Raw genomic sequence first — 12,833 nt, 5'->3', positions numbered from 1 at the left:
TTGACGCTCTGTACACTTTTCATTTCACACGAACCGACACATGTCGTTTATTTCACAGTCTCTCTCTCAAGTTTCCGAACGCAGAACTTGCTTTTCCCGTTGTGAGAGATAGTTCATCCTCCAGCCATGCATTCTCTGAAACAGTACTCCCGAGGTACTTGAAAGTCTTACACTTGACTAGTGATTCTGTACCAGTGCTGATCTCTTCTAGTAGTGATGTTGAAAACTGGAACTTTGGCAGTTGGTAAGGGAATTCTGTCTTCTCGCTGTTGATTTTGAGGCTGAATTGATTGGCTGTTCTCGCAAATTTCTCCAATGAAGATTGCATATCTTCTGCGCATGCACTGTGTGCAGCTAGGGACTTTCATCGGCAAAGAGCATTTCTACTACTACCTTCGTCGATGTTTTACTCTTAGCTTTAAGCTGTGCCACATTGAACAGGTCTGCTTTTTTCCTTGTTTGAATGTATACTCCTTCTGAAGTGTCTTTGAAGGCCATCTCAAGCATTGCTGACAGATAGTAGCGAGAAGAGTGTAGGCGCCAGTACACACCCTTGTTTAACCCCGTTGCTTACTGAGAAGTCTTCAGACACTGAACCACTCATTTCCACGTTAGCTTACATACCTGTATGGAGTGCCTCGATCACGTTGACAAACATCTCTGTGCAGCCATATTTCTTGAGTACCTGCCAAAGTCCTTGTCGCGATACAGTATCGAAGGCTTTACCGAAGTCAATGAAGACTACAAAAAGTGGCATGTTCTGTTCCGATACACTTTTCTTGAACCTATCTCAAGCAGAAAATCAGAGGTGTGTTGATTGAGCCTGTTCAGAAGTACGCGTGCGAGAATCTTACCTTTATCTTCTTTCACCTCCCCTGTGTTGGTCATTGTTGGGGCATACACGCTGAGGAAAGTGGCATACATCTTTCGCTGTAGTGGGAGTCTCACAGTCATTATTCTGTCGTTGATTGGCACTGGTTCCTCGTCCTTGTTAACCCGGGCGACGTCCGAGCCGGTATGAGTTGTTTTCTGACTGACCATTTCATGAAACTGCTTGCAAAGAACTGAAGCACTGCTAGCTTTAGCTGGATTAGCAGCACATTATCGGCAGATGAAGGTGTTTCAGTGGCAAGGATAGGCCAAGACAAACTGACTCCAGCATCTGTTGCAGTAACTAACCAAATGATTGGTCTCCGCTCTTTTTGAAATGCATTGCACAATGCACCGACTTTCAAAAGTCCGCCACAAACCTTACATACGACTTCCCGACCCATGAGACGGGTAGTACTGGTTTTTATGGTTATCCAGTAGCAAGAAAACCAATACTGACCTGACTTGGTGATGAACTGCTAGAAAAACATTTTCAAATGTTCCCAGAACGTTGTAGTGAAAGAATCGATTCTTCTTATTCTTTTAGAAAACCCGCGACCTTTCGAAAACCACCTAATTGATGGCGAGACACCCGACACACGACCATTAATCAAACTCAAGCATGCGTAACTTTTTTTTTAATTGATAAGATAAACAAACGAAACAAACGTAGTTAATATTGTGAATTCTAACACTTTAAGCTCGTTATGAAAAGGTTCCAGTTGTAATCAAATCGGCTTCACATATAGGTTCCTCTTTGTAGTGACTCATTATGAATCCAGATTATCGAATCGTTCAGTTAACTTGTGTTACTAAAAACAATGTTTCCCTAATAACAGGAGAGGATGGCAATGGAAAAATAACGGCAGAAGCCATGATAACTTCCATGAACATCGCCTTACTAGTAGCCCTGTTCCTGCTAAACTCCGATCACATTCAGAAAGCCATTGAGATATGCAACGAATGTTTAATTTTGCTAAATAACAGCGATCAAAACAGCAAAGATCAATTTGATTCAGTGCTACTACAATTTGACAGCGACAGCTATACAGTTCTTTACAGCGCATATAGTCATATCTCTGACGACATAAATGCTGCAAGATACAGCAGGAAACTGCATGTCTTCTCCAGCAAGTATGGAATTCTGTATTATAAACTTGGCGAAAACCTTAAAGCGAAGGAATATATTGCAAGGGCCCTTATCAAATCGACCGAAATTGGCGACAAAAGCGGAGAAGCATCCTATTACGTAAACCTTGGTGCCGTGTTTAAGTCGCTCGCAGAATACGACAAGGCTAAAGAGTATCTCCACAAAGCGCTTGTCATCACAACTGAAATTGGCGACAGAAACGGAGACGGAACATGTTATGGAAACCTAGGTAATGTGTTTCTGTCGCTCGGAGAATACGGCAAGGCTAAAGAGTATCTCCACAAAGCGCTTGTCATCACAACTGAAATTGGCGACAGAAATGGAGAAGGAACATGTTATGGAAACCTTAGTACTGGTTTCAGTCGCTCGGAGAATACGACAGGGCTAAAGAGCATCTCCACAAAGCAGACAAAGCGCTTGTCATCACAACTGAAATTGGCGACAAAAATGGAGAAGGATCATGTTATGCAAACCTAAGTACTGTGTTTCAGTCGCTCGGAGAATACGACAAGGCTAAAGAGTATCTCCACAAAGTGCTTGCCATCACAACTGAAATTGGCGACAGAAATGGAGAAGGAGCATGTTATGCAAACCTAGGTAATGTGTTTCAGTCGCTCGGAGAATACGACAAGGCTTAAGAGTATCTCTACAAAGCGCTTGTCATCACAACTGAAATTGGCGACAGTAATGGAGAAGGAGCATGTTATGCAAACCTAAGTTCTGTGTTTCAGTCGGTCGGAGAATACAACAAGGCTAAAGAGTATCTCCACAAAGCGCTTGTCATCACAACTGAAATTGGCGACAGAAATGGAGAAGGAGCATGTTATGCAAACCTAGGTAATGTGTTTCAGTCGCTCGGAGAATACGACAAGGCTAAAGAGTATCTCTACAAAGCGCTTGTCATCACAACTAAAATTGGCGACAGAAATGGAGAAGGAGCATGTTATGCAAACCTAGGTAATGTGTTTCAGTCGCTCGGAGAATACGACAAGGCTAAAGAGTATCTCTACAAAGCGCTTGTCATCACAACTGAAATTGGCGACAGAAAAGGAGAAGGAGCGTGTTGCGCAAACCTAAGTGCTGTGTTTAAGTCGCTCGGAGAATACCACAAGGCTAAAGAGTATATCCACAAAGCGCTTGTCATCACAACTGAAATTGACGACAGAAAAGGACAAGGAAAATGTTATGTAAAGCTAGCTACTGTCTTTCAGTCGTTCGCTTGTCATCGGAATTGATATTGGTGATAAGAAAGGGGAAGCATCACATCTTGCAAATCTTCGACATCTCTCTGCAATTGTTGGAAATTATGAAGTTTCGGAAGTATGCTTGGAGAAAGCTTTATCCATATCCAGAAATATTGGAGATAGAAGACAAGAGTTCCGAATCCTTCAATATTACGCCCTTTTGTATTCATTTCAAAATAAAATCAAAGACTCCCTTGTATGTCTTCATTTGTGCATTGAAAAGTACGAGGAGCTGAGATATTTCTTGGGGGCCAATGATGAGTTCAAAACATCACTTCTGGAGCACTCGGGAATATTTCCCTACAAGCAACTTAGTACTCTGCTTTGTGATACCGGAAATGCTCTTGAAGCTCTTTATGTTGAGGAGTTGGGTCGAGCGAGAGGTCTATCAGACTTGATGACAGAGAAGTGCTCGCTTGAAACGCAGATTTCTGCTCATCCACAATCTTGGTTTGCTATTGAAAACAGTTTTAGAAAGAAAAATAACTGTGCTTGTTTGTACATTTCTTATTTTCACAATGTTCTGCATTTGTGGATCTTGAAAACAAGTGGAGTCCTTCACTATAAAAGATTACTAGAAGAGAATCTAGTTCAGGCTGGGTTGCCCAAAGATTTGCCTCTGAGTGAGTTTTTGGCTGATAGTTTCCGGAGTCTTGGTATTTTGCCCACTGAAGATTGTGAAGATCAGTCTTTAAATATGGTTGAATTGGAACCTCTCTCCCCCGAACAAAAGAGCCTAGCAAGAATGCGACTCGTGGAGGAGGACGAGGACAAGGAGGTCATTTCAAGTCTATCTTTGTGTTACAAAATGTTTATTGCCCCTGTTTATGATTTGCTTGAGGAGCCTGAAATCATTATTGTTCCTGACCGCAGTTTGTACAAAGTTCCCTTTTTTTGTTCCTTCAAAGAGTAACAATTAAAATATAGAATTTCGAAAGCGTCTCTCTGCCAATCAGATACAAGTGTACATTTGCCTACATATTGCGCCTGGTATAACTGTATTTGCTTTATTTAAGAAATGTTGATTGTGTTATTTATAATTGTTTTTTACGTTTGTCACAGGAAAAAAGATGAGAATATCTCGAAGTAAACAGACCTTAGAGACTTTTAGCTGGATAAACAAATAGAATAAGTAGAGAAAATACTCTATCCGTTATTTCATTGTGTAATTACAGAAAGGGCAATCTCAAATTAAGCATATTGATTTTAATTTTTTGCTTTCTCTTTTCCGATCTTCTCAGAAGGAGGTATTGGTTACGTATCCGAGAATATTTTTTTCTGCACGAAAATTATCTTATCCGGCCGATATAATTAGCACGAAACATTATTGACTTATACGGCTCTTAAGTGAAGTGAAATCAGGAAAGTTAAAACAGTAGTTTAAGCATAAAAAACGAGCCAGTTAAGTCTTACAGGGTTTTCCCTCAAAGCCTTTTATTATAGGTTAAGTTAACAGAATCCTAAATTTTTTTATGTAAAATCTTTCCGGAAAGTTTTTCTTTTGGTGAGTTCCAGTACTACTTCTGAGTGCTTAAAAGACTGGAAAAAATACATGGATTTCCAAACAGAACCATGGAAAAAGCTATCAAGGTCAAGAACTTAATCAGTATCAAGTGGAAAAATGACGGCAGCAATATTTTGAAACTGGTTGAACAAGTCACTTAATTACGTATTGTAATGTTTGAGATAATGTATGTTTGCATAGTGATTTAATTGTTTTCAAGTCAGGTCATTGTCAAAATGTTGTTTCTGGAATCAAAATATTCTTGTTATTTACCACAATTTATACACTTTTTTGGGCAAAGTTTCTTAGAGGATTATGCAGTAATTCCAAAGACGCTAAAATAAAAGATGGCTTAAGAAGAATTTTAGACAATATCGTGAACGTTTGTTTTAACCAGGTTACAGAGTAAAACAGATCGCACTGTTGTTCATTGTTAAGGCGGCACGGTGGTGGGATAATGGATGCAAGTGGTAGGAGTGTCTGCATGCGGTCTACTGACGCGGATAGGAATGATTAATGCTTGCTTCCGCAGAAAACATCAACAAACGCTATGATCGCAAGAAAGTTGTTTTGTTTCTCAATGCTTTTCAGCGCATTTCTTTGATCGTTTCTCCTCAACCCATGTTACTTGATACTTGTCTTACAATCAAAAAATTCTGGCGATGAAGTTCTGTTGATTAGTATGCTAACGTCGAATATTAGTCCCAGTATTAAATAGTAATCCAAGCCGCAACAGTTATAGCGTCAAAGATCATAACAAATTATGGGAGCCAAACGAGTTTTTCGTCCCTTCATTTGACGAAGATTAAGTTAACTTCAACATAAAAACTTGAGGCATAAATAAGTGATCACATGCACGAAAAAAAGTTTGACCATGTCACGTGTTCTTGATAGGGTGTCCTTCTCATTTCCTTCTTTAACAATTTCTAAGAGCGTTTAACATCACGCTAATTATTTTGAACGTTAACACCTGAAATATTTGAAAGGAAGCGCCAGTGCCTGAAAGCACCAGAGATGTTGGTGAAATAACTTAAAACGTTGGCGAAACGACCCAAGACGTTTTTATAGCAACATCTGGCCGTTAAAGAAACGACCCCAAGCAAAACGGTCGCAATTCCCCGATATAGATCAGACTTAACCACTGATAGCCATTCACTCGTGGAAAGCGGAAGGAACCACTACTACTAAAAAAATCTGCGTCTAATTAAGTCGATATTTTCGATTCAGTCACTGTAGGCGCAAGAATTTGGATTATCATTTTTTGTTAGTGTTGGTGTTTCATAGTTTCGTGTTAGGTGTTTATTTTCTCGTCTTCCATTAGTGTCCTTTGTCAGTTACCAGTTTTGTACTTGTTATATTTATTTGCATATGGTATATATATTGGTTGCGCGTAATTTATTTGGTTAGTTGTCTAGTTTGCGAAAATTGTCGTTACATATCTAGCTCTGGGTTTCATGTTTTCGTCTTTGGGTTGGTCACATTCGTCTTTTACAAAATATAGCCGCAAACGCTAATCACACGTATTCAACAATGTGTCAAGTTTGTTCTAGTAAAGTTTGAACTTTACTAGACTAAACTTTACTAGAACAAACTTGACACATTGTTGAATACGTGTGATTAGCGTTTGCGGCTATATTTTGTAAAAGACGAATCTGGTTTATTGGAAGTTTATGTCGATGTCTCGCAACGGTTCTGATGTCTACCTGTCTTATTCGGCCGGGAAGAACGGCCAACCTGCCGAAAACGGTCCACGTGCTCGTAAACCGAATACCTCTTTGGATCAAGAAGGAATCTCTCTTGAACGCATCCGTGAACTCAGAAAGCGGAGAGGAGGAGTGTTGTCTTCGTTAACGTCCAAGCGTCGAGAGATCGATAGTCTTTTAACGGACGAAAATAATTTGGAGACGGTGAAAGTAAAGCTGTCGGAAATCACGTCGCTATTTCGAAGATTTACCGAGGCTCATGACGCGTATAATGTAGCTCTGGTTGAGGAAAGTCAGAGACAAGAATCAGACCTCTATTTCGCCGACATTGAAAGCAGTTTAGATTTTTTCTGCCGTACGGTCAATGATTGGTTACGTGTCACGGAAGCCAGGCTTCAAGATAACCTGTTAACGCCTGACGACAGCGCTTCTCAAATTGGGTCCGAGGTTCGTAGCAAGTCTAGACCATCCATGTGTGGATCGAGAACGAGTCACTTTTCTAAAACGAGCTCCATATCTGCTGCAAGAGCCAAAGAGGCAGCTCGCATCGCGGAACTTCGAGCGGAGGCACACGCTTTGAAACACCGCCATTCGCTTCAAGAATCGGAGCTACGCCTCAAGAGGCAAGAGTACGACCTGCAGTTGAAGAAAGATGAATTAAACCTCAAAACTGAGTACGCTAAAGCGGTGGCTAGAGAAGAAGCTTACGCTCAAGCTGAAGCGGGTAATTTCGCGCCTAGCAACGTGGCCTCTAGGAATCCTCGTTGTCCCGTTTCAGTCGTATCCTCCATCACTGAAAAGTCAAGGACTGGTGGTTCAAAACGTGAGTCATTTGTACCTGCCGATAAGAAAGAGAAATTGTCTGTGAAGTCAAGTAACCCGGTTAAACATCATAAGGGTGCTGTGAGTGATTCAAGTTCAAGCTCTGGCAACTCAGGTCTGAGCGACCAGGCCTATGGCATTCTCGTCCAGCAGAACCGAGTAATGGAAGAGTTCGTGAAACAGCAGCAAAGGAACTTGTTGCCCAGGAGACGTGTACCTGTGTTCAGTGGAGACCCTTTACATTACTGTGCTTTCATTCGCGCGTTCGAGACCGTAATCGAAACTAGAGAACTAGATTACGCTGGGAGACTCTATTACCTCGAACAGCACACAGCTGGCAGAGCTCAAGAGTTGGTACAAAGTTGCCTCTACATGAAAGCCGAAGATGGGTACGTAAAGGCAAAGAAACTCTTAGAGAGCAAATTTGGACAGAAGCACAAAATCGCTATGGCATATGTGGATAAAGTCACTAATGGTCCAGTCATCAAAGCTGAAGATGCAGACGCCCTAGAAGGCTTTGCCGTTTTGCTCTCTAGCTGTACAAACACTCTTAAGGCTATCGGCTATTCCAGCAAGTTCGAAAGTCCGGATAGCATGCGGAAGATTATTGAGAGGCTTCCCCCGAAGTTGCAAGCCAGTTGGCGGGACAACGCTGATCGGATCCTCAACTCGGAAGCGAGAGATGTCTGCATTGATGATATTTCACTCTTCGTTGAACAGAAAGCTCGCACCTTGTCCAATCCAGTTTTTGGCAAGCTTCCTTGTTTGGAAAAGGAGAAGAAGAACAGCAAGGATAGGGGTTCGAGATCGAAGTCTGAGAGACCCGGTGGAAAACAGCTAAGCCTCGTCACGATTTCCGAGACGAAATCTGCTCTCAATTCATCTGCTGATGTGTTGAGTGCAGTTCATTCTTCTAAGAAGAACTGTCTGTTTTGTAATGCAGATCACAATCTCACCGAATGTTCCAGTTTCGCCAAAGTACCTCCTACAGATCGTCAGGAGTTTGTCATGAAGCAGAGGCTATGCTTTTCGTGCTTAGGTGGGGGCCATCAGTCTAGAAGTTGTCACAAAAGGAAGCCCTGTATTCACTGTAATAAGAGACACGCTACTGTAATGCATGTAGGTGCACCAGAAGCTATTGTTGCGTCCGACCGTGGTAAGGATGGACCTCAGAGCGAGAACAACCAGTCCAGTACTGAGAAGAACAGAGCTGATCACTTTTGTGGCCTAACCACAATGGAGGGTTCCGTGACTGCATTGCCCATTGTTGCTGTGAAGGTCAAAGTCAAAGGAAGTCCTCGATCCGTGGAGACCTATGCGTTGCTGGATAATGGATCTAACACCACCTTTTGCTCGGCTAATCTGTTGAGACGTCTGAGAGTCTGCGGCAAGGAAATGAGAATCAAGCTAACCACCATGGATAGCTGCAACGATGTGGACAGTCTCGTTGTTACGAACCTGGAAGTGGCTGATCTAGACGAGAACGTTGTCATTTCCTTGCCAGAAGTTCTTTCCCGACCTTCTATGCCTGTAGTGAAAGACGAGATCCCGAAACAGGAGGATGTGGAGCGATGGCCGCACCTCCAAGGCTATGTATACCTAGCAGAATTGAATTCCGAGGTGGATCTATTGATTGGTGCAAATGTACCTGAAGCCCTACAACCGAGAGAAGTTGTCCCTGCCTCTGATGGGGGTCCATATGCAACTAGAGTTGATCTTGGCTGGGTTATCAATGGCCCAACTGGAAGAAAGCAAAAGTTTGTCCCATCTTCTAGTTTCTTCGTTAACTGTAAGGAGACTCATCCTATGTGTATAGCATGTGCTGATTTTGCAGATGCCACTCTTTCCGATGGTTTAAGCATGTCAAGGGATGACTTAAAGTTCATGAACATTGTAGAGGATTCAGTTATGCAGTGTGAAGATGGTCATTATCAGGTTTCTCTACCGTTAAGGGACCTCAACTTGCAGATGCCAGCAAACCGGAGTCAAGCAGAACGCCGTGCTCTCTATCTTAAACGTAAATTCTCCAAAGATGTGAAGTTTCGCGAGGACTATGTTGCTTGTCTTGAGAAGGTGATCGGTGACGGTTTTGCAGAAAAGGTTCCCCTGGATGTCCTGGAGAGATCAGATGGTAAGGTGTGGTTTATCCCGCACCACGGCGTTTATCATCATAAGAAACCGGATAAAATACGTGTCGTTTTCGATTGCTCAGCCCATTCTCAAGGAACTTCACTGAATGATGAGCTGTTTCAAGGTCCTGACTTAACCAATAATCTGGTTGGCGTGCTGATCCGTTTCCGTCAGGAGCCAGTCGCAGTCATGAGTGACGTTCAATCTATGTTCCATCAGGTGCGTGTCCCAGAAGTAGATAGAGACCTCCTACGGTTCCTTTGGTGGCCCCGTGGTGACTTCTCCAAGGAATTAGAAGAGTATCGGATGACCGTACATCTGTTCGGTGCGGTTTCGTCTCCCAGTTGTGCTAACTTTGCCATGCGACGGAATGCCGAAGATCATAGGCACGAGTTTTCCCCTGACGTGGTTAGTACTGTCTTGAAGAATTTCTACGTTGACGACTGCCTGAAGTCCTTACCTTCAGCGGCTGTTGCAATAAAGCATGTGGAAGAACTTCGTCGGCTAATGCTGAGGGGAGGTTTCAATTTGACTAAATGGATCAGCAATGACCGCGAAGTCTTGGAATCCATTCCTGTAGAAGCTAGAGCGAAGGGTGTTAAAGATCTGGATCTTGATAACGACGTGCTTCCTGCAGAGAGAGCCCTAGGTGTATCCTGGTTTGTCGAGACAGATACATTTGGTTTCAAAGTGAACATTAAGGAGAAACCTTGTACCAGGCGTGGTATCCTTTCCGTGGTGAGTTCAGTTTACGATCCTCTCGGTATGGCAGCGCCTTTCATCCTTCCGGCAAAACTGCTCCTTCAGGATCTGTGCAGAAAGAGTTTGGGTTGGGATGATGAGATTCCCAGCGACTACCTATCTCGTTGGCGTGTGTGGCTAAATGGTCTACCGAAACTTTCCCAGATGTCAATGGGCCGGTGCGTTAGGCGTGGATCTGGTAAAATTGTGTCAAGTGAGATTCACCATTTCTGTGATGCCTCTCAGTCGGCCTTTGGAGCTGTTTCGTATCTTCGACAGGTTGACTCCGATGGCCAAATCAACTGTTCTTTCCTTCTCGGAAAATCTCGTCTCGCCCCTTTAAAACAGGTCACTATCCCACGTTTAGAGTTAGCGGCCGCCACTATGTCCATTCGTTTGAACAAAGTATTGAAGAAGGAGTTGGAGATTCCGATTGATGCAATCTCTTTCTGGTCCGATAGTATGACCGTGTTGCGTTACATTGGAAACGAATCCAAGCGCTTCCACACTTATGTTGCCAACCGTGTGGCCCTCATTAGAGAGGATTCCAGTCCCTCACAGTGGAGACACATCGACTCCAAGTCTAATCCTGCAGATGATGCTTCACGAGGAGTTACTGCGGAGTCCTTCACTAAGAACGACCGCTGGATAAAGGGGCCGGCGTTTCTGCTGAAACATAAATCTGAATGGGAAAGGTCCCCTCTGTGCGGCGTAAAACTGGAAGAGGATGACCCAGAGGTGAAACGAGAGCCGAAATCTTTTGTTGTTCACGCGAGTAAAGATTCAAGTATCGTTTCTATCATCCAACGGTTCTCTTCATGGTTCAAATTGTTGAAGTTTATCGCGCTGTGTCTTCGCTGCCAGAGAAGATTTGTGATGAGGAGAAAAGTGTCAAAGGAGAATTGTTTGGATACTGCTGACGCATCTGGAGCGAAATTGGTGACAAACGCAGAATTGGAAGAAGCCGGAAAAGAGATTATCAAGTTCGAGCAGAATCTCTCCTTTGCAGAAGAATTAGAAGCCGTTAAGGGAGGTAAATGCGTCAAGGGGTCAAGTGCACTTGCAAGATTAGATCCGATCTTGACCGATGGTCTTCTTCGTGTTGGCGGGCGCCTTAGCAGGGCTACCCTATCAGACGACTCTAAGCATCAGATTATCATTCCCAAAGATTCTCATTTAGCTCGTCTGCTTGTGAACCACTTTCACCAGAAAAGCGGCCATTCTGGTAGAGAATATGTCCTGGCACTGTTGCGCGAACGTTTCTGGTTGATTCGTGCCAACTCTACTGTTAGAAGTGTGCTTTCATCCTGCTTTGATTGCAAACGACGACAAGGTCCCGTTGGAGAACAAAAGATGGCAAATCTGCCTCGGCCTCGAGTTACACCAGATCAACCCCCCTTCACGTGCGTGGGGATAGATTATTTTGGTCCCTTTCTTGTTCGTCAAAAGAGGAGCATGGTCAAACGTTATGGTGCAATCTTCACTTGTTTGGCACTGCGAGCTGTTCATCTGGAGGTGTGTCACTCACTGGACACTGACTCTTTTATTCACGCACTCAGACGTTTTATCGCTCGTAGAGGTCAAGTTAAAGAAATTCGCTCCGACAATGGTTCAAATTTCGTAGGAGGTGAAAGGGAGCTTCGTGTCATGATTGACAGCTGGAATCAAGCTAAAATTCATGACGCCCTTCTGCAGAAAAGCATCAAATGGGTTTTTAACCCACCCGGAGCCTCGCATCATGGTGGTGTCTGGGAGAGGCTAATTAGATCTACACGCAAGGTTCTGGGTGCCCTGGTTAAAGAACAAAGTCTCGATGATGAGAGTCTTCAGACCTTGTTGTGTGAATGTGAGAGCATTATCAATGGAAGACCTCTGACCACAGTTTCTGACGATCCAAAGGATTTGGAACCACTATCACCGAACCACCTTCTCCTGCTTCGCAGCGAGACACCTCTTCCTCCAGGCTTGTTCTTAAAGAGCGACACATACTCCAGGAGAAGATGGCGGCAAGTACAATATTTGGCTGATGTTTTCTGGGGTCGCTGGAAGAGAGAATATCTCCCTCTGCTGCAGTCACGTCAGAAATGGTTTCGACCAAAGAAAAACTTTGCCGTGGGGGACACTGTTATCGTGGTTGACGAAACTTTGCCAAGGAATGCGTGGGCAATTGGTCGGATTACAGAGGTTTTTCCTGACAAATATGGATTTGTCCGCCGTGTCAAGGTTAAAACAAAGACATCAACTTTGGAGCGCCCTATCAGTAAACTATGTCTTCTGGAATCAATTGAACAAGTGGAAGGAAAAATTCATTGACTTTCCTTAATCGTGTGATTACCAAGATTGCGTGACTTTTCTTTGAGGAGAAAGATTTAAATTGACACTTTATAGTACTTTGTTGACTCTGTTAGGCGTCTGAACATTAAGTAAAAATCGTCTAAGTTCAATTAGCTCTGTAAAGTTTGCGCCTTTTAGTGTTTTGCTGGTAAATACTTGGATTTAGATCTTCGTATTTAAGGGGCCGGAATGTAGGCGCAAGAATTTGGATTATCATTTTTTGTTAGTGTTGGTGTTTCATAGTTTCGTGTTAGGTGTTTATTTTCTCGTCTTCCATTAGTGTCCTTTGTCAGTTACCAGTTTTGTACTTTTTATATTTATTTGCATATGGTATA

General features: G+C 43.1%; 1 protein-coding gene and 1 long non-coding RNA gene across 2 annotated transcripts in view; one reads left to right on the top strand and one right to left on the bottom strand.

Annotated features, from left to right (window-relative positions):
- The window catches only part of LOC136279272 (uncharacterized), a 154,875-nt gene that overhangs the window by 32,144 nt on the left and 109,898 nt on the right, over positions 1 to 12,833 (bottom strand). The gene's annotated exons all lie outside the window — the stretch shown is intronic.
- LOC136276729 (uncharacterized) lies at positions 6,445 to 12,477 on the top strand. Its single transcript, XM_066162273.1, has one exon. The coding sequence runs from the start codon at positions 6,445 to 6,447 to the stop codon at positions 12,475 to 12,477; it is 6,033 nt and encodes a 2,010-aa protein (XP_066018370.1).

Source organism: Pocillopora verrucosa, chromosome 2 (genome assembly GCF_036669915.1).
Source record: "Pocillopora verrucosa isolate sample1 chromosome 2, ASM3666991v2, whole genome shotgun sequence".
NCBI lineage: Eukaryota > Metazoa > Cnidaria > Anthozoa > Scleractinia > Pocilloporidae > Pocillopora > Pocillopora verrucosa.
This window is presented reverse-complemented; position numbering and strand designations above follow the sequence as displayed.

Bases quoted from the DNA above. Each gene is read 5' to 3' on its own strand.
- LOC136276729 (XM_066162273.1), top strand. From the start codon at position 6,445: ATGTCTCGCAACGGTTCTGATGTCTACCTGTCTTATTCGGCCGGGAAG.